We start from the raw sequence: 22654 nt of genomic DNA, 5'->3' as shown, positions 1-22654 counted from the left end.
GTTGAAAGTTACCTATTAATGTGTCCTGCCTTTGCCCTTAAAAGGTATTTTTAAACTGATTTTCAATTGTATTCTTTGTTTTCTCAGAGTCTACTACCACCGAAACGCACAAATGCTTTTGGGAAACAAGAATATTCAATGGCGCAAAAACAATCAATACAAACCACACAAATCAAAAACAATCAAATGAACTTTTGGATGAGATTGAAGTCATTCTGATTGTTTTAAAAAACAGGTAAGACAGGATTCCGCCTTGGGCCGGTGTTTCATGGAAATCTGTCCCCGGAGATTCTATCCCCATCTTGGGCAACCTCTTTGACATAAAGGACTCGTTCATATATTGAAAATCTCAAAATCGTCAAAATGTGCTTAAAGGCAGTGTACACTATTGGTTAATTACTCAAAGTAGCATAAAACATTCCTTGGTAACGAGTAATGGGGAGCTGTTGCCAGTATGAAAGACTGTGATAAACGACTTTCTCTGAAGAGACGTAGTTTTCGAAAAAGAAGTAATTTTCCACGAATTTGTTTTCGAGTCCTCAGAATTAGATTTTGAGGCTCTCGAAATCAAGCATCTGAAAGCACACAACTTTGTGTTACAAGGGTGTTTTTTCTTGCATTACTATCTCGCAACTTCGACGATCAATTGAGCTCTAATTTTCACAGGTTTGTTATTTTATGCATAGTTGAGGTACGGCAAGAGTGAACACTGGTCTTTGACAATATTACAAAAGGTGTTTACACACATTTGCCCCGAGCTACATTCAGAGTACAGATAAGTTGCAAATGCATAATTATGAGAGATTTATACAAACTTTGATCAGGATTTATTTAACACAAGTTTGAATCTACAAGTCGATGTCAATTGTTTTGGGCCTATATTCATGTAAACCGAAAATGGCTTTGCTATATTAATAATAATAAATTGTGCTAAGTCATAGTCTTGATCATTCGTTTCAAACTGGCAGGGTCGTGGTCGTAGATGAAGGACCCGGCCTGCCTTCGGCTTAGTCTTTTGTTTACGGCCAAATCAACGCGGGGTCCAGTGGGAACGGGGCCGTAGATACTGTTGATTTTAGACAGACGCTTAAGACCTCGTACCACTCCCCTTTGTCATTGTTTTACTTATTGTTATAAACAAACAAATATCTGTAAATGCAGGAGAAGATTGTTGAATAAATAATTAGCATTGAAGTAGTCGAGGGCCAAGTAATTTAATAAATACTCAATGCTGTCAATGAGAGGCCTACAATTTACTAAGAACGTGTACATTTAGGATCAACTATTTCGAATATTGCTAAACAAAAACGCCAAGATATTTTGATTCGGTTATCACAATTTACAGTCCATCATTACGGAATCATCAAAACGTGTATGTAATTAGATTGTATGCACATTCAATCGTTAAGGATTTGTAACGCTGATACGCCATCCGCTATTTACTCGGGGAGGGGTGGGGGTAGGGATGGGAGGGGAGGCGTTGGTGAATCCGCTATGACGAATCAAGCCGTTATCACAGATTTAAACATCGTTGTTTTTTTTCTGGAGGGCTTTCGTAACTATTAGTTTTTCGAGGTGATTTTTTTTTAAACAAATCTTATTACAACTCCTCATATAATTATGCTGAAAAAACCGTTACAGCAACACAAAGTGTAAAATTGACCGACATAGTATACCACTTTAGTAAAATGCAGAGTTAACCTCGGCACAATACTTTGAAGGAGTCCCATTTGTTGTAAAACTTCACAGTAGATTAATTGGTATTGAAAAATACAGATGTGAAGTTGATGTTATAGTACAAGTACCGATATAGATAATGGCCATTTGAAATATGAAATTAAAGTTCAAGAACCGATAATTTATTTTAAAGGTTCGAAGCCCCCATAATCAACAAATGGATGTTTTATTTAGTAAGTGGTTTTTCCAAAATTATTTATTTAATTAAGAGCACTCTTGGTCAATTTATTATATTTACTAGGAGCTTCAAAATATGCAAAAGCGAACTTTAGAAACCCAAACAAATTGCACTAATGATCTTCAAATTCTAAGAAGACGACACTATATCTGAGTGTCTTCGAGTAATGTTGGTATTTTATAAAATCGTTGTAGGTGCGAAATACTGGAATGAACTGGCTTACGACAGTTTGCAGAAAGCTATAACCAGAGAGCAAACACTCAACACGAATAAAGCTAAGAACGTGGTGTTTTTCGTCGGAGATGGGATGGGTATAACAACCGTGACGGATGCGAGGATTCTCAAGGGGCAACTGGAAGGAGATCACGGGGAAGAACCATACCTCGAATGGGATAAATTCCCTAGTGTAGCGTTGTCAAAGGTAAAAATGGTGATGTCTCAAACCTTACACACAGACAAAAAATACTGGAGATTTTCGTCGTTTAAAAAGCATCCCACTTAATGCAGGCCTGGTTCAGGTTTCAGGTTTAGGTTTATTACCATACCATTTGTTCATGTACAATGTAAGGGAAAACCAGGGAGACTTTTGGGACGCTTGGTGGCAGCATACTTACCAGGTAAAATCCATTGTACTCGATCATGTGCGCACGCTCAGAACTAAGTAAACAATGGGCATTTATACCTGGTAAGTCTGCTGCCACCTAGCGTCCCAAAGTCTCCCATTATAGAACTTATAACAGTATGGGGAGGTCGCAGACAGGTAGACTGGACCCCTGTCTTAATACGCAAGGATAAATACAAGTCCCAGCTTCACAGATCCAGTGATTCCATTGGATACAATGACATTGGATAAACGTGCACCCAATATGCCCAAACAGTTCACTGCTCTCAAGTCCGCAATAGAGTTTGACTGCGTATCTCTATGTGAAATTACTGAGTCAAAGGTGAATCTACACGCCGGTTTTGGAAGCTAGTCTCTGGCGTTTATTCTCGAGCCTCGAAGAATGACGACAGACGTTCAGGCTAGCAGACAGGAAGCCCAGGCTTGTAAAGACAGTTAAACATGAAACGCCCTTACTACTACTTTTTAAACTGCAATGCAGGTGTAACTAGTAATCGTGCAATCGTTTATGCAAACAAATTGCGCTCGTCAAAGCCCATACTCTATCAAATGGTACCGCATTGAAATAAGCCAAGTCATGTCAGTGTAAAGTACCAACAAAATAATGTGATTTATGAATACAATTGTTTAACTATTGTGCGGAAAGAGTATCATTTTGCACCAAGGCAGGTAGTGAGGGAGTGTCATCTTGCATCATTGTGGATTATTAAGCCAGCCAATGGGTACGTTTTTGCCGAACAACTGTTTCGGTTGAATTGGTTAATCACTGGACGATGACCGAAACATTTATTGGTTACGACCGCCAATACGCACCCCTGTACTTTGATTTGGATATTCAAATAGAAAATACTGGGTGCGTTCGTTTAGCTTCCCTGGGTCGACCCCGGTCTGCCCCGGTACATTCGAATAGCTTTGACGGGGCTCACCCGGGTCAGCCCCCAGTGCCTTGCTTGTGGAGTGGGTCACTTGGGGGTGACCTGAGGTGCATGCCGTCACCACGAGAGGGCGAGTGTGATCGTTCGATTAGCTCTTGTCAGTGAGCAATGCGGGGTCGACCCAGGGAAGCTAAACGAACGCACCCATTGAGAGCGCACCACGTGGTCAAAGAGAGATTGTAAATCTAGTCTCAATGCTAATGTGGAGTCTGTTATGATATCTGCTCAAAAGTCTGGTAAGTTAAAAAAAACGTCAAAATATTTATATAATGTTTTATAAGACACCTCTTGCTTTGTCTGTATTCTGGTTGGCTGTAACACGGTCTTGTGGGATGAGCTTAGTCTAGTGATCGGGCGCATGTGTTTGCGGGAACTAGTTCTTTGAAAATAGTGCCCGGTTACAGCGCCCTCTCTTGACTTGAACCGTGAACAGCAACTACAAAACTTCCTTTCTTTTCCACGTGTTGTTCTTATTTCACATTTAAGACCGAGCTGTATAATAATACACCATATTGACTGGCACAATTCGGTAACTAGTGTACGTCTATTCCCCCCTCGGGCCTGTTAGTGACCAGAAGAGGGGCCTATTTCCCTTGGCCTTCAGCCTCGGGAAATAGGTCCCTCTTCTGGTCACTCAAAGTGCCTCGGGGGTAGACGTACAATTACCTCATTGCCAGTCAATGTATGTATAATAAATATGATTTACTTTCTTTGATTTGCTGTAATAATTTTAATATTGTGTTCTTGAAATGGTATCGATCGAAAAATAATATAGCTAATAAGTTAGGTTTTTGTTGCTTTGTGTGCTTTCAACAGTCAAGGCAACGAGATTCGTCAGCACTGCCCGTGTGACACACGCTACCCCTGCCGCACTTTACGCACATTCGCCCCATCGAGACTGGGAGTGTGACTCTGATATACCGCAGAAGGAAATTGACATTGGTTGCATTGACATCGCTCAGCAACTCATAACAATCGGACAGGATACACAGGTACAATCTGCAACATTGACGCAAACCAGTGTTTGCGTTCACTATTCTGAATGTATCGTTTGATTATTCGCCACCCTCATCAATATCAAGGGTTTTTTGGGTTTTTGAATCAAAATATCTCACAAACTGACCGGCAATGAAACAGGTAGCTGGAAGCATTCGATATAGAACATAATAGATGTTAAATTAGTAAGCACTTACGTGTTACTAGTTCGATCATAGCGAGTTGCGTCATATTCACGAAGCACTCGTAACTTCAATCGAGTGCGTAAGTCCTTACTAGTGCTACGTGGGGTGTTTTCGGCTTCGAAGCGTTTTCTTAAGCCCTTTTTCAACATTCCTGGCCAACATTTTCGAGCGAATTAAGCTTTATGTCAATTACAACAACTTTTAATATGTTCTACAATCCTTGCGACATATTCTCAAACTTTCCCAATTTTTTTGAGAATTTAATGACCTATTTTTCCCTACTTTTTCGTAATTTGTTTGTGATTTTTTGATTTTATTTTATCATTGAATAATTATTTCTGTTTATTTATTTAGTTAATAGTAATAGTAATAGTGGGCATTTACAATGCGTGGGTATCCATCTAAATATGGTCATTGCACAGTGACACAATAAACGGGAAAAAGTTACGAAGTCCTCATTAGATGAGGCTTGAGGGAAGTTGTGAACAAAGCTAGGAGAAAGTTTAACATGATCCGGCAAGTCATTCCATAATGAAGGAGCAGCAGAAGTAATTGATCTTTCACCCCATGATGTTATGGCCAGGGGTTTCCTTAAAAGATGTTTGTTATTAGATCGCGTATAGACTGGCGGTTGGAAGTATGGGGTTGGAGTCCTGTCTGAGAGATATGGTGATAAAGTGCCTTTTGATATGAGCGATAGACATACACAAGGATCTTGAAGATGATTCTATCCTTAATGGGTAGCCAATGTAGATCTTGTAGGATAGGTGTGATGTGACTCTAGTGTTGCACCGGGTTACAATTCTGAGGGCAATATTTTGAAGGCGAGACAAGCGGTAAATTGATTATTATGCAGTCCATAGAGGAGAGAGTTTCCCATGTCAAGTCGGGAGGTTACAAAGGTGCGAACGAGTTGCTTTGTAGTATTTGCTTTATTTACTTTACTTACTTCGTTTATTTGTTTATTTTATATTTTTAGTTTAGGGGTAACCAACTACATATTGTGCTCTCATTGCATGTTTGCGCCGTGTGAAAGCTTGCGAAATCTCTGAATGTCATCCCATTTGTGATGAATCACTTTGGTAGTTCTGAGGACTTTTCCAACACAGTTGATTCTCCGCGATTTGCCCAGGTGTCGACCTTTCTCTTCAGCGTTACAACATCTGAAAATTTGTTGTTAAGCACCTACCAATTCAATGCAACAAGGTAAACTAACTTCACTATCTCAGCAGGCGAGAAACTTCGCCTTCCAATACCCCTTTGCCTCCTCGCGTTGAACGGTCTTCCTCCTTGCTTTAGTCTGGCTCTCCATGTTTGCAGGGTGACAAATATCTTCTAAATACCACAGAGACAGCATGGTGCGTAGTTATAGAAGATAAGAAGAATGAACTTGAATATAAGTGGTAATGAATCTGAAATAAAAGATTCGTTTTTACAAATCCAAAATTATGTATGATGTATACTTTACATATAATTTAGTACTAGTAGTTACGTTTCACTCCTAAGCTAGGAGCTTTGTAAATTATATGTTTAGTAACATCATACACAATTTTGGATTTGTAAAAACAAATCTTTAATTTAATATTCTTCCGCAATCCAGACGAACTTATTTAATGGTAATGAATCTATTCGTCTTATTTTCTTTTTCTTTGTTTTTGTTATTGTTCTTTTTAAAGTTTGTTTTCTTGTAGAAGTATCTCTCATCGAAATAGTTACACTTGATCAAACCTTGGCTTTATAGATGTTTTCAAGAAATTTATAGTTCCACAGCATTTAGTTTTTCTCTCGGTCACATGAAGTAAAGGATTTATTTCACTAAATGTTTTTTACAATAATGTTTTGTTTAAGACGAATGGCAAGCAGGTAAATACAAGACAAACAACAAGTACGTGTGGAATTTGGAACAATTTAAAGACGTCAATCCACTTGAAACTGACAATCTTTTAGGTGAGTTGTTGCTTCATGTACCAATCTGAACAAGTACAATCTATCGTCTGTATGGCACAGCCAATGTAACCAAGGTATGTCGTTTGGAACATGATTTTGCCTACAACCCTTGCGCCGCATCTATACTGAGCTAAATGTACATGTACGTACATGATGTGGGGTTGTGTCACTTATTGGTACGGGCTTTAGGCTAGATGCCGCACGTCGTCATTTACAAACTGCGGTGACATAGACGTAGGCTACCATAATTGCCGTATAATGAGAGTTAAGTTTTAAATTCCAGCAAACCTAATTCGGTTTTACCCCATTACATTTTTGCACTTTTTTAATTTTTTAAATTTTTTATATCACAATATTACGTACAATCTGTGTCCGGCTTATTAGAGAGGTTTCTCAGAGTCGCGGATACGAATACGCATACAGATATCGAACCGTACGCGTTCGCGTCAAGTGAGCTGTGTAGTTTTGTTTTGCAAAATTCTAACGAATACCCTCAACTTGAGGCTCAAGAGGGCGCTATTAACCAAATGTACAGTACATAAAAACTCCACAAGCTAAACTGACATGCGTCGCCTAACTTTTTAGTCCATTTCTCTTTTTTTTTTAAGCATGGTGGAACAATGTCCAACTACATCCATTTATGATACCTCTAAAAGACATGGTGAAAACCTGGTGCATTAAAAAAATAACAATCCGCTCCAAAAACATGAACAAAATATAATCGTTCTTACTTAAGTGTATGGCGACAGATTCCCGTTTTGAGCGACTATTCTAACTTGTGTACAACGGTTATAGGTCACATCCCCATGGACCTCAAAAAGTGATGACGTATTATGACGTATCCGTTTACGTAAGAGTATCGGTGACTCTGCGGAACTTCTCTAGTAGGGAGCTGTCAACCACGGAAGAAACCTTTGACTATCTAATTTATTTATATACACGGAACAAGTGAAAAGGCGTGAGTTTGAACTTTATAACTAACCAGGACGATTTAATATAGAAACTTTTGTTTGACAGTTGTATTGACTTTGCTTACCTTTCAGGTTTGTTTGAGCCCAGTCATATGCAATTTGAAGGTAACCGAATGAATGACGTAGGGGGTGAGCCCTCATTGTCTGAGATGGTAGAAAAGGCCATTGAGATACTTCAGAAGGACAAAGACGGTTTCGTCCTTATGGTTGAGGGTAAGTTATTATTACAACATACAGGTTTCTGGTTTTTGTAGAGTGTTGGTTAATTGGTTTCATGAGCCCTTGTCCAAGCCTCTATACGCAAGCACTGACCCGCTCTGAATTCACGAACTGCATAGATACTATACCGCACGGTGTACATAACAGTACTTGATACCGAGTCTAGTTGCAGCCTCGTTGTATGAGGTACGACAACCTCGAAAAACCATGCTTCGACCCCACGGTATTAAGTACTGTTATATACCGTGCAGTATAGTATCTATGCAGTTCGTGAATTCAGAGCGTGCCGCTGCTTGCGTAAAGAGCCTTGGACAAGGTTACATGAGCCCTTTGTGTCATTGCTGCTGTTTCGCAAGAGCTTGTCGTTAGGCCCTACCTCTTACTTATGTGGCTAAGAAAATCATTGACAATCTGAAACCTCGTTTTATTGAGTATTTGCATTGTCTCTTTGATGCCATTGTTCAGTCACAGGTTGTTTGTATTTTCATTGTTGATAACTAAACCACGCAGGTTGGCATGGACGACCGAATAATAGCAAAACATCAACCGACCTACTAGATTTTTTCACCAAAGTAGACATTACTGCAAACTTGTAATTCAAAAGAATACATCCCATTTGGTTGCAATCGAACATTCTTAAAAACTAGGGCCAACGTTTGTTATCTTTGTACTCATGTCTTTTTCTAGTTTTAAAATCTTGGTTGACAAAAACTCCGTCTATGATGTTGCTTCCATCTTGATTTTACTCCATTCAAACTCATTGTAACCAAACTTAGGCTGGACGAAATAATAGTCTGGTGCCATGTTTGCGCAATGAATGTTAGCTTTCATTACTGTTATGGAAACAGGGAACATGACCGAGATGGTGACAGCGTGATTATAGACCTTTATCACGGTGTGGCCATCTTGACTTTATACTCCATTGTAACCAAACTGAGGCTGGTGCCATGTTTGTGCAATGAATATTATAATTCATTACTATTATGGAAACAGGGAACATAAACAAGATGGTGACAGCGTGAACATTCTTCACGAACAAGACACACTACCAGATTTTTCATAAAATGTCAATAATTCAAACACAAATATATCATACTATCTTGAATTGATACACCAAGGTGGCCGAATTGACCATGCGCATCATGACGGGTTAGCCTACCACGCCCTGCATGATACCATTGCAATGGATAAGGCTGTAGCCAAGGCGATGTCAATGACCAATGAAATGGAGACTTTATTTATTGTAACTGCCGACCATAGCCATGTACTCTCTATAGGAGGAGCAGCTGATCGTGGTAGTCCAATACTCGGCAGAGGAGGTAAGTTTCTTCCATAAATATAACTTTAAAGGCAGTGGACACTATGACTTCTAACAAGCTTAAGCTCAATGAAAATAAAACTGATACATCGATTGACCCTACTGATTCTGTCAGCAACTTAACAATAAAATTTGATTCTCATAATATGACAATGATCAAGCAAGTTTCCAGCCTCTGCCAATCAATACATTTTCAATTACGTAACTTAAGGAGAATCAAACGGTATCTGGATAAGGATACTCTCCATCATGTTGTCAGAGCTTTAGTCCTCTCTCTTCTTGACTATGGCAATCTCCTTTTATTTGGTGCAACGTCATATGAATTGGACAGAGTTCAAAGACTACAAACTAGTGCAGCTCCACACCCTTGAGAGAACATATTATTACCCCATTACTTAGGGAACTTCATTGGCTACCAATTAGAGAACGAATCCATTTTAAGATTGCTCTTCTCGTTTTTATGCTTCAACAAAACTACACCTCATTATAACCACTTAACTGTCACATTACACTCCTCCACGATTTCTTCGATCAATCGCTTGAATGTTCCCCGAGCAAACAAAGTTCTAGGGCAGAAGGCTTTCAGTGTGGCTGGGCCCATGATTTGGAACAATCTCCCAACTGCCGTTAGGGAATCTAATACTCTGTCTGCTATTCGTAAAGTCCTTAAGACTCACCTTTTTTCAAGTTAAATTCTTTCTAGTGCGCTATAATCTTGATGGAATAACGCCTTATAAATATTAATTGTTATGTTATGTTATTGTTATTGGTAATTACTCAAGTTAATTATTAGCATAAAACCTTACTTGGTAACGAGTAATGGAGAGCTGTTGATAGTGTAAAACATTGTGAGAAACGGCTCCCTCTGAAGTAACGTAGTTTTCGAGAAGTAATTTTTCACGAATTTGATTTCGAGACCTGAGACTTAGAGTTTGATGTATCGAAATCAAGCATCCTAAAGCACACAACTTCGTGTGACAAGGGCGTTTTTTCTTTCATTATTCAACTTTGACGTTTGATATTTTATTGTCTTTGACAATTACCAATAGTGCTAGTGTCTTTGAACAATTACAAGCTATATCTTTACAAATATCATTTGTATGCAAAATAGTATACGATGAATTTAAAGAGAGACTGTTTCTAACTATTATTATTTATTTACTTCCCTTTTTTCAAAGGGCGATATCTCTCGATAAATCCAATTGTTTGTAGACTGCAGCTTGATTATGTTTTGAAACAAAAAGTAAACTCCGTTAAGTTACCCGAATTCAGACTGAATTCTGACCAGTAAGTAATGTTAACAAGTTGTGCAAGCTTCTCAGTTTTCTATAAGTGAATGGTGACTCATCGTCAAACCATTCATATTTAAATTCTAATTACAACAAAATGGTTTTGCATAAATGTCAAGGTCTGATGAATGACGGTTTGCCATTTACAACACTCTCATATGCAAACGGCCCTGGAGGAAATGAGGAGTTAAACAGCTTTAAAAGTACTGGTTCGAGACGGAATCTGACGGATACCAACACAGGTAAAACTCCAATTGATTACTTTTTAGTATTGGTTTGTACCACTCAAGTACACCACTCAGTAAAATTAAATCCGAGTATATGCAGACTTTTTGATTTGTTTTAAATCTTAAACATATGATAACTTGGCAAAGTTACAGGGAAGCTTTTGCAAACATGATTTTGCCAAGGGAAAGTGCCCCTTTGCCATTTCATAGAGTTAATCATTAACTTGTGTAAACAATTATTTTACTGGTATTGTGATAAATATTGTTTTATCATAAATTTATTGTGATAAACAATGTTTTATTATGTGTGTGTGCAGAGGCTGCCGATTTTCACCATCCAGCGCTTGTCCAAATTGATTCAGAGACTCATAGACCTTTTCGCAAATATTTGGGCGCGCGCGTAAAGCTTGTAATTAGGTGCATTGTGGTCTAGCTGGTATCCAAATTTGATCCATATCTATCCCACAATGCACCTCATTCCACAGTCTGCGCTTGCGCATTGGTATTTGCGATAAGGTCTATGGTGGAGAGGACGTCACTATTTACGCCAATGGACCAATGTCGCATCTTTTTCACGGGGTACATGAACAGCACTACATTGCCCACGTGGTCAGATATGCTTCCTGGTTAAACTGCCACAATGGGGCGCCCTCTACTGGACCAAATTCCATTTTGGCTTTACTGTTGTTTTCTTTCGTACGGAAGTTTATAGATTGAAAAAGAAATTCAATGAATGTATTTTGTCCAGTTTGTAGCAAAGACAGCCAAGATTATAGTGTAAAACAAACAACCCAAAACATGACATCTGTTAACTTTTTTTACAACCACTTAAACCGGATCGACTTTTTTTCAGTAATACCACTTTTGAATCATACAGTTAAAAAACGCCAGGCCTAAATGAGAAACTGACTGCTTTAGTTTAGTGTTTGATGAAAACAAATCACAAAAACAAATTACTTGGACATTTATGAACCTGCGATCTTTATATTAACGTAGCCCTGGTGTTTCCTTGCCTTGTCAATATACTTGTTCGCCAGGGCCAGAGACGTGGCCAGAGACCAGTTGACCCGCTCTGTAAAAATGAGTAAAATTTCGCGCAATGCAGTAGCGTGCAATGGACGGTTACATGTGGAAGGGGTCGTTGTGGAGAGGCTTTTTATGTTGTAACAATGTTTTTTGTTCTACTTCTTTAGGATCTATATTTTCATTGTCAATATTCAGATAACTTAATTTTAGCCTTGAAGCTAAAAAAAACATGATTTTTTTAAGTGAACGTATTTTTGTTTCATGTGTGCCTCTTTTATTTCTACATAGCGCGAAGTATCGCTGATTTGTATTCCTCGCAGTTTTGTCGTTCGGTACACCCCGACGTACATTATGGTATCATCGGAAACCTTTGACCCTCGTCTTTCCTAATATTAGAGGAGATTAAAGCCATGGTTAAAACTAAGGCTGCACAATTGTTTGACCAACAGAGGGCGTTATTTATAATACTCGGATGTTATTGTGGGCTTCGTGTGTGTGTTCGACCCCCCCCCACCCAGTTTGTAAATATTATTTCAAATGTGACGTCAAGATCACATGGGGCTCCCTAGGGTGATCAACCATTTCCCTCCAATAGACCGTGTAAGTCTCACGATGATAAGGTCGCCACTGAGCTTCCGGGCACCACATAGCCATCAGCTGGGGGAGATTAACGTGCGTGCAATTGTAGTGTGATTATGTTTCTTTCTGATCACTTTTTGTCAATCCCTAAAACATATTTGTCGAATGATTACATTTACAGTTACCAGTCACTAAAATCTGTTAACTTAAACAAATTAAAATGAAGCAGTAATGCGCCACCATCCGGCTCGAAGTGCCCGATTGGTAAGTAAAGTGAATTTGTTGACTACACTAGCACACCGAAGTTAGTTTTGTTTAAATAAACATAAAATGTTCATCTTATTCGAGCAAAAAAATCAACCTAATGTTTCTATGACACATCATTGCCCCCTGGGACCCAAACTCCAACGGCAGTTTCGCTTTTATTCATTGAACATACATTTATTAAATTTTAAATTAAATTGTTACCTCAAACAAGGTAAAAAAAAAAAAATTACATTGTCAATTTTAATGTATTTTGTCAGAGCAGACTAATTTGCAAGCACATAAAGCAACATAAGGCCAGTTGTGTATTGCTTTTTACACGAACGTTTTACTATACTACTCAAGTCAAGCTTTAACAACTTTTTTTCAACAAACTGAGGATTTTAATTTGAAGACACCTTTTCTGGGGTACGTTTACACTAAACCATAAGTTAATGGCTAAATTCTGTTGTTTTGAAGCATTTTCTAATACCTTTCAAAATTCAACAAATAATTGTGAGCATAAAAACCTTACTTGGTAATGAGCAATGGAGAGATGTTTATAATAGTATAAACAACATTTGTGAGTAACGGCTCTCTCTGAAGAAAACTAGTTTTTGAGAAGAAGTACTTGCTCGAATTGTTGAGGTCTCAAATTCCATGCATCTGAAAGCACACAACTTGTGCGATAAGGGGTGTCTTCCCATTATTCTCTCGCAACTTCGACGGCCAATTGAGCTCAAATTAATGTTCACGGGTTTGTTAATTTAAGAATATGTTGAGATACACCAAGTGGAAAGACGTGACTAGTGCTTGAAAGTTTTCTGTGTCCTGCCTGTGCCCTTAAAGGGTAATTTTAAACTGATTTTCAATTGTATCCTTTGTTTTCTCAGAGTCTACTTTCGCACAAATGCTTTTGGGAAACAAGAATATTCAATGGAGCAAAACAAATTAAATGAACACATTGCGAACAAAATGTATTTACTATTTGCAACTTTTGGATGAGATTGAAGTCTTTTTGATTAATTAACACGCAACGCAGGATTCCGCCTTGGGCCGGTGTTTCATGGAAATCTGTTCCCTGAGATTCTGTCCCAATTTTCGGGAGGACTTACTTGTCAGGAGATTATGTTCTCCCAAAATTCCCTCCCCCTTATACGGCAAACTTGTTACAAACTACTTGTGACAGCGCCTTCGTTTAAGTCACCCTCACTCAGCCCATGTTATAGTTTCCCAAACAGGGGAAAGAATCTCCGGCAGCAGTCCTGGAGAATTGCTCGTGGCCCTTGAGGTAGTTTCCTCCTCCACAGTGAGCGGTGACCATCATGGTGGTTTTTTTTAATTTCGAAAGCACCCTCTTTTGGTTCAATCTGCTTCAGACCGTAATGATATCGGAATCTCCGACGACAAATCTTTAGCACTCCGGCTCTTCGTTAACTGCGGCCCCCACCAGCCTGGGAAACCTAGGAGGGACCAGTTCATTTCGTTTGTTTGCAGTTTTTTTGAAAGCAACAAGAAAAATGAGCAGAGTTTTGTTCCTCCGACAACGGAGCCTACAATCCCGGCCAAAATGCTTGGGCCAACCATTCCTACGTTATATATAACCACTCCCTGTACATTTCACACTGACAATAAACCTTGTCTGCCCCCGTCAATTTTGAATGTAACGAAGACCGGCAGTCGGAACAAACATTGAAATGGGGCAGGGGGCCCAAAAAGATATGGCCGGGATTGCAGTCTGGGTAACAACACCGCACACTGTACGGTCGTAGTAAACAGAAGCAAAAGAGGGCGCTATTGTAATTTTCATCCCCTGGTTTCCAAGAAAACGGTGTTCGCAAGCACACACACAACCAACGTTCGGATCTGCACACATCACATTGTACATTGGTGACAAATTTATACGAAGAGAGCGCTTTGAAAATATATTCCCAATTAAAATAACAGCGCCCTCTACGTATATTTTCTTACAGTTTGCCGTCTACATAGGGTGCGTTCGATTAGCTTCCCTTGGTCGACCCCGCGGTGCTCACTCGGATACGAACTAATCGAACGATCACACTCGCCCTCTCGTGGTGACGGCATGCACCTCAGGTCACCCCAACTGACCCACTCCACAAGCAGGGCACTTGGGGTTGACTCGGGTGAGCCCCTGAAACGACGTACAGGCTATTTGAACGTACCGAGGGCAGACCGGGGTTGACCTAGGGAAGCTATACGAACGCAACCATAGATTGTTGGTTGTGTACAGGGAGAGGCGACCGGGGTTTATTTGTCGAGGGTTTAGGTCCAATGCGCAGGTGCGTAAGTCAGTCAAAGCATGTGCTGATTAATGAGGCACTAGGACCGATTTGCTCGACCCCACCGGTCTCATCTAGCAACACTGGGAAGGGCTGATGAGCTTGTACAACTTATATCATTCATGAGGGTCTGGTCAATATTAAGAGAACAAGTTGAATTCTAGATTATCAGACTATAAGAAAATAATGCTTAACATTACTTAATTGTGCTGGGCAAACGGTTGTTATACCATTGTGCCATTAAAAAAAGCGTGCTCTGAACTATTTGACATAGCAACTTTAGTCCGATGATTTAAAATTTAAGGGTTTGGGTTCTTTTTGTAGGAGGACAAAAACACAATGTTCACTGATTTACATTAAACTTACACTGTTCAAAGATAGTAGAACGTTTCTCTTTAACAATTACTTGCTGAGGTGCTGTAGTTTTTGAAATGTAGAAAAAACAATGTTGGGGAAATTGTTTAGCTTGTAAACTGTGTGTAGCAGTAATGATATTTAAAAACTCATTATATATCCAAACGGAAAAAAAAAACTAAAACGATCGACTGATACTACGTCAATGTTTATTCCTTAAAACGTACTTATTTAAACAAACAAAATACACTATTTCTAGAACTATGATATATATCTTAACGTTAGTACCCTAAAATAATGATTAATAGTTTGTTGAGAAATAATGATTTGTAGCAATATATGTATCAATTATTATGTCATGTATTCTAACGTTAATGCAAACATTAAACACATTCAAGTGGTTTCGACGACCTCTAATGTTTTTTTGTTTAATTTTACTGCCAACGACACTTTTATGTAGTAAGTGAGATCAAGATAAACTGCAATATTGTGTAACCAGCTCATGAGGAAAATTGTATTTTCCAAATTCACAGTAAGATGGTGCTTTTTTTTTGGGTAAACCAACAAAACGAATACCCAATGTTTCATCTGCACTAAAAAGGTGCTCTCTCTTTTAAAAACAAACTCAGGCGAAACTACGAGGAACAGTTATATGTTTCACAATATCGAGACGTGTTCGGGAAAGGAAGACACAAAAGAACTGTTTTCCAGGAACTTTAAAACGCTATGACCTTTTGATCAGAAGTTATCAATATTTTGTTTAATATCATAAGACATCAACATAAGACAACTGTTACCAGGTGTTAGGTGAATTATTTGTATTTTGTTGCTTCAACAGGGTACACCCTTTTCCACCAATTTAAAATGTTTGAATAAAAATTGCAGGCATAACCGGCGGCCATAATGAATTCCATCAAGGAATATAAAGTTACAGTTGTTTTTATATACTATTAACTAAACTGTCGTTTTTTTTATTGCGTAGTTTCATTTTGCATATTTATTTTGGAAAATGAATGTCGTAGAGTCGTTTCAAGGACTCATCATTGCACCCTCGGAATTAAAGTAGAAATATAAAATTTTCCCGAAGATGTGATAAAAAAAAAAAAAAAAAATGAACTGATATTTGTTGAAAAAACAACACATTTTAATGTTTTCGTCACAAAAAACACGTTTGCAATACCACGCTCTAAAACATAACGTTTTTAATCAAACTAATTGTCCTACATGCAATAAAAAAACTGTTAATTTATTATTTTCATCTAAACAAACTGCCCAATCTAAACACAATTAACTAGGTGATTATTGTATTTCGAAACACATAAAGCGTTATATAAAACAGTAAAACGTTTCCGTGTGTTTTTATGTTTGATTTAGATTTCGTACAGCAGGAATCCAGTAAAAGACGTGTAATGGTCAGAGCCACTATTTACTGAACTGCGTACAGCTAAGTGAACTTGATCTCCATAGTGCAGGGGAATCACTGCACTGCTGCTCACTTGATGATAACCTGCATCGTTTACATGCCCTGAAACAATGGTGTTACCGTTCTTCCTCAGCTGGACATATAGGGAAGACTCACTTGATGTTTTCAGGACTGAGAACATCAATACGTATACCCCAGGCACATTACACGTAAACGTGCCGCTATTCAAGTTGAAATCAGTCCCTTCCTCTGAAAACAATAACTCTTCAAAGGGCAGAGGATCATAGTTGGATGAAGGGCTGAAGGCGGTATTCCTCACTGCAGTGAAGGCAGACCGTCGCGTACTACATTCACCTGCTTCACCAGTCTGTCCAGCTGGTCCAGGTTCACCTCTCTCCCCCTTCAGACCATTCATCCCAGGCAGACCTTGAGGTCCTTGTTTCCCTGGTTGACCGAGTCCTTGATCTCCCTTCAGTCCATGATCCCCTTTAGCGCCTGGCTCACCAACCAGTCCATCTGACCCCTTGTCTCCTTTAGCCCCGGGTTGACCTACCTCACCAGGGGAGCCTGCATCACCTCTCGGGCCTACAAGTCCTTGACCATGGTTTCCATTAGATCCGGGGATTCCCGGTATACCGGCTGGGCCTTGGCAGCAGGAGTTACACGTCAGTCCCGGATCAGGTGAAACTGCTGCTGTAGCCACCAATAACCAAACTTGCATAAAAGCCAAGACAATGGCCACTGCTATAGTAATCTTCATCTGTAAGTTAAAAGACAGACGGAAAACAAACAATTACAACATTTATAACAATGTTTTCGTAGCTGGGAGGGTTGGTCATGTGTCAGTTGGTCCAAACTTTTTATGTATTTTTTATAAAATGGTACATTAGTTGACTAACCGAATTAAATTCTAAGTTCGATGAACTAAATCGGTAAATGAAGTGGTTGTTAATTTTATTTTGAAATCCCTTTTTTGTCAAAAGAACTGGACTTATAAACAAAGTTAGCTTTAGTTAGTTGTCAGAATTACCCCCCATTCTAATGTATGGTGTTTGTTTTGCAGGAGCAGATATACTAATGAATATGTATGTTTAAGTTTACACTAATGGATATGTATTTTTTTCCCAAAGGCTGTGAACTCTTGTTATTATGCTAATGTTGTAACTTGGTTTATTAATAGGAGTGCAGAGGTCAGTGCCTTCCCTTTCCTTGTGGTATGCAATTGTAATGCTTAATCAGAAACAGATTATTCAGGCTGTTATTTTAAGCAATTGATTGGCAGAGAACTGAGGTGGCAGAGATCGGCAGTTTGAGATTGGAAACAAGGAGAAAATCGTAAATTGAAATATTGCTTATTGTTTTTGAGGATAATGATTCTAATTGAGCAGAATTCTTGAAACTAAATTGTTCCTGGAAATGTGTATTTCATGCTGTATTAATGGAGCATTGGATTTTGAATAGCTTTGTAATTTGAATACTCTGAATTTGTAGTTCACCATTTTTTGAGAAGAAGAAATCAGACAAAGAAATAGTTTGAGAAGTGCATGTGTATTTATCAAACTGAAGGAGAGCATCAGGCATTATTGTATTTGTTTTAATAATTATTTTATAGATGGCCATGATGTTGAGGTGGGAATCTAACCCTCTCCTAGAAGTTTAAAGGGACTATACCCTCCCTCATAGAGTGAGAAGCGTTAATGGAAGTTCTGAGACGGACAAAAAGGAAGGCAGGAGAGTGTATGACACGTGCCTACATAAAGTGTTAGAAGAAGAGTGGAGCAAGACATTGGTACCGGAGGACAGTTTAACCTTTGGACATTTTCACGGTGGGCCAATTTTATTCACCCAATATTTTGAACGTTTTGGTCGGAGTTGAAGTCATAAGCTTTATTTGACAAGATTGAGACGATGTGTTTTGAGTTTATTGATTAGTTTCCGTAGAATCAAAGATATAGTTATTCATTGTAGTTTTTCCAGAAATGGGGCAGTGTCCCCAGTGATTGTAAATAAATGTAAAATAATTGTAAATACAATATCTTGTCGAAGAGACTTTTGTTCTAGAGTTAGCAAACTGTCTTTCGCGTCACGGTTGCATGGGGTTAACTGTGACATTAGTTTTCCAAAATGTTGTGGTCTTTTTGAAAACAACTAAATGAGAACGCCTTTAGAGTGTTAAAACTGTTTATAATTGATATTATTGTCAACAGAAGTGTCGTTGCCGAACGGTTTAGAGCACCGAACTGTGGAGTTTCTGATAAGAAGAGTCAGGGTCCGAATCCCGAGCCGGGACACTTATTGCTACGTCCTTAGGAACGTAAAGCCGTCGGTCCCATGTGTTGTGTATAACGCATGTAAAAAAACAGTGCACTTATCGAAAAGTGAAGGGGTTCACCCGGTGTTGGCTGCTGTGTACGCCGTGCCACCTTGTAACTCCTTCTTAGGTGCTACATAAATGGTTTTTAGATAAGACTTCGATGTCATTATTGTGTATTATTCGTCGGATTGCCACTCTACGGGTGCGAATGATAACAGGTCTGTTGTATATAATTTGGTTTGCGCCTTAACACCATGTGTGTATCTACTTGCCAGGTAGAGTTTGTTCTTAGAGAACTGTCTTGCTGAATGCTACTACCGCGGAGTAGATTGTTCGGGTGCTCGGGAGACTTATCAGTTCTGAAAAGAACTGTACTGCTTATTAACTATTACCTGGGCGGATGAAATAGAAATAGGCTGGGACTATTATTTTAGCTTATATGATCGTAATTAACTGTACTACCGCGGAGTCAGTTATTGGGTTGCTCTAGTCATCGTCAGGAGCAACCCAAGAACCATGGAGGTTGACTTTAGAATTGAATTATATGTTGTTACCATTTGAAAGACCTATTTGAAACATCACAGTTTCGATCCATACATATGATACCTAATACGTCACTTGGCGATTATGTGGTGTCACTTGGAGCCACTCAGACAACAAAACTGACTTGAAAAACAAACGTTGTCAAAAGTGGAATGTGAACCTTGGACCCATATTGTTTCGGCGCTCTCCAACTGAGTTATCAATCTATAATGTTCACGATTTACCTTTTTGCCAGCAATGTTTAAAATAGTTTTTTTTTTACTAATGTTTCGCACAAAAAAGAACTAGAAAACATTTTACTGAGAGTACAGAGTAAGGGTAGAACCGAGAGTAAAGCTAACTTAATTCAAAACAAACCACAATTGTTTTTATATTTGCTCCTTTGTTAAGGCTGGCTCACACTATGACGATAAGGGGGTACGGCATGCTACGTTTAGCTGCGAATTGCAACTGCGAGTTTGCCGACATTCATCGTGTGTTGTCGTCAATTGTCGCTGACGAATCCGCTAGAGACCGCAGACGGCTGCAAAAATTATTCGCGTCCGTCCCTACTATGTAAGCCAACCTTTAATAAGGCTGGCTTACATAGTAGCGGGGCAAAAGCCAAACGGAAAGTGGCGACAGTGAAAATCTCAAGACGTTGGCGGCAAAGTAAAGGCAAAAAGCCCAAAGTGAAAAATCATAATTAGCTGACGGGGAGGGAACGACCTTCAGTGACAACAGGAAAAGGGTCACACGGCTGGCAGCGGATTGTGTGGCGGCAAGGAACGGCGGCTGATGAAGGTGGGTTGTGGCGACGATGACGTGACTCGTTTGCCGACATCAAACCGTCTGTGTGTGGGTTGTATAACAGTCGAGTTTGGCGTTCCCACTCTTCCCAATATTCTGGTCATCCAATCATCAGACAACAACTACCAACGAAATTGTGAGGACCTCAAAACGACAATTGACCCCTTGCACGCGCGTCACACGCGGCGACTGATACCACGCTCACCATGTTGGTGGTCAATAGATTTACGTGTAAACGCAGAGTCGCCTAAATAGCGCACTTCTCTGAACAACACACGTTGACATTGACCACCAAAATGGCGCCTCCAAGATTATTTTGATGATGACGTCAGGTGAATTGGGTCAATAGGCGGAATCGCACGGCATGGAAATGTCATGCGACTGATAATTGCGGCCGTCTGCGTCAAGGAAATGAGGGTTTGCGTTCTCCAACGAAATCTGAACGGACACGACTGATAATTTCGACCGTCTTCGGTCGCTAGCGGGTTCGTCAGCGACAATTGACGGCAAAACACGTTGATTGGCGGCAAACTCAAAATTGCAATACGCTGCTCGACGTTGCTTGCCGTAACCCTTATTTGTCATAGTGTGAGCCAGTTAGCACCAGGCCGATGACTTGTTCGACCCCCCAAAACTAGGACACTGTTGCCGAGATAATACTTTTGAAGAATTCGTCGACAAGACTTTAGTTTTGAGATGACCTCGTTTTTAAAAGTGATGATTTCAGCGCAGCTATGCATGCAATAAATTATCGCCATTTGTATATCACAAAATGCTTCAAGCCCTGTTCGTACTTCCTGCGAACGCGAATGGGATACGAATGTTTAAGCCACATCCCTGTTTTTGCAGGGATTGAACACATTTCAACTGATGCGAATTAAACGTTGCGATTTTGTGACGTAAAAATTAATAAATATTCGCATTCGCATTTGCAGGAGGTATGAACAGAGATTTTTCGCTTAAAAAGCTATACATCATGGGAATAACGGTGCTTCTAACAAATTGCAGGCGATTAATTAGCTGACCGACTCAATCACAAACTGTTCATAAAAAAAAAAAAAAAAAATGGTACAAAGACAAACAATCACATTTCCTAAAGGGTGAAGACATTTGTAAAACGCACAACAACTGCACTGTAAACAAAAACAAGTTTTTAGGTTCTGTAACAGGTTTCGAACGCGTCAAAGGGTGTATAGGGTAAACACGTAACAGTGTATGGGGCCAATGAGTTGTGTTGAAAGCAATGGTTTGTGCCCATTTATAAACGGCTGATGCGTCAAACTAAACTCGTCGAGCGTTTCGTTTATACTATGATGCGTTTAGTTTGACGCAACAGCCGTTTACTTTATGTTAATTATGTGTTTATAAGAAGCGTTTAAAATGTGTTCAGCACATCAACGATTGCTGACCACACCAGTGTTTAAGTTTGATGTAGAAAATGGGCGAAACCCAATGTTTTACAACACAACTCATGGGCCCTATACAGTGTTACGTGTTTAACCTAAACCCTTAGATGCGTTCGAAAATTTGTTACAGAACCCAAACACTTGTTTTTACGGTGTTTCTTGCTGAGGCTTACCACCATTTTAGTTTTTATGTTTGCCATTATTACGTTTAAATTGGGTCGAATTTTGCAAATTTTGTTGTAATCTCGCAACATGGCAATGTAATGCCTTAAAAAAAAGTACTCAATTGCCCTGGTTAAACAAACCAACTGTCCCTTTAGCCGTGGCCCGCCAAGGTTAAAGGATAAAGTGTAAAGATTATCTTAAAACCTTTGGAGCAGGCGATACACTCGTCTTGCCTCGGTTATTGCCCCCTCGGTTTCCCAAAAGACCATCGACTTCTTATTCTAGGTACATATCTTGTATAATGTTCAATCTGAAATAGTCTACCTAATTACTATATATAAAATAATGCAATGGTCACGTCAAACAATGCAATGCCATACCTTTTTGACCATAATTATCTTTAAACAATATGTTTTAAACGAGCAGAAAGTCAAGCGCCGTTTATGTCAATCCAGTGGAAAAGAACTTGAAGTCAAATTTCTGAACAAGGCATTGCACTGAAAAACCAGCGTAAAAATTGCCTCGTCCAAAACCAACTGCAAGTATAAACGCGAGAAACAAAACCTTTGAGGCAATTACGGCAAGGTTTGAAAGGGAGATGCAACTGGGTGCACATGTTTGTGTACAATCATAGTACCACCACAGTTCACTAAGATGGCAGAGCTTTAGGAGAGAAGAGACCTTAGCCACTGCATGAGAATATCAGCTGTATCGAGTGGTGTCCCTTTTGGAGCAAAAACTGCAACCGCATTGCAATAGGCTAGCCTTAAACCCACTACTTGTATCTGGAAACGAAAGCTTCAGTCCGGCAGTAGAATGAGGAACACTTACCTTGATGATGTGTTCTTGTAGTCCAAACCTTCTCAGTTCCTCTCTTCTGATGCAAAG

General features: G+C 39.3%; 2 protein-coding genes across 2 annotated transcripts; one reads left to right on the top strand and one right to left on the bottom strand.

Moving 5' to 3' along the window:
- Positions 1-2919: 2919 nt before the first annotated feature.
- LOC117302577 (alkaline phosphatase, tissue-nonspecific isozyme-like) lies at positions 2920-11341 on the top strand. Its single transcript, XM_033786554.1, has 9 exons — positions 2920-2962; positions 4289-4464; positions 5633-5639; positions 6502-6600; positions 7644-7784; positions 8909-9109; positions 10517-10639; positions 10942-10992; positions 11145-11341. Exons 1-9 carry the CDS (start codon positions 2920-2922, stop codon positions 11339-11341), a joined length of 1038 nt encoding a protein of 345 aa, XP_033642445.1.
- Positions 11342-15332: 3991 nt separating this feature from the next.
- Positions 15333-22647, bottom strand: LOC117302454 (complement C1q and tumor necrosis factor-related protein 9-like). The gene is made up of 2 exons (XM_033786409.1): positions 22598-22647; positions 15333-17309 (listed from the first exon to the last, which is right to left on the bottom strand). Exon 2 carries the CDS (start codon positions 17307-17309, stop codon positions 16497-16499), a length of 813 nt encoding a protein of 270 aa, XP_033642300.1. The 5' UTR covers positions 22598-22647; the 3' UTR covers positions 15333-16496.
- Positions 22648-22654: the final 7 nt, after the last annotated feature.

Source organism: Asterias rubens, chromosome 18 (genome assembly GCF_902459465.1).
Source record: "Asterias rubens chromosome 18, eAstRub1.3, whole genome shotgun sequence".
Classification (NCBI taxonomy): Eukaryota; Metazoa; Echinodermata; class Asteroidea; order Forcipulatida; family Asteriidae; genus Asterias; species Asterias rubens.
This window is presented reverse-complemented; position numbering and strand designations above follow the sequence as displayed.

Bases quoted from the DNA above. Each gene is read 5' to 3' on its own strand.
- LOC117302577 (XM_033786554.1), top strand. From the start codon at position 2,920: ATGACGACAGACGTTCAGGCTAGCAGACAGGAAGCCCAGGCTT. The intron at 2,963-4,288 runs GTAAAGACAGTT...TGCTTTCAACAG, and splicing joins CAGACAGGAAGCCCAGGCTT to TCAAGGCAACGAGATTCGTC. The intron at 6,601-7,643 runs GTGAGTTGTTGC...CTTACCTTTCAG, and splicing joins TGAAACTGACAATCTTTTAG to GTTTGTTTGAGCCCAGTCAT.
- LOC117302454 (XM_033786409.1), bottom strand. From the start codon at position 17,309: ATGAAGATTACTATAGCAGTGGCCATTGTCTTGGCTTTTATGCAAGTT.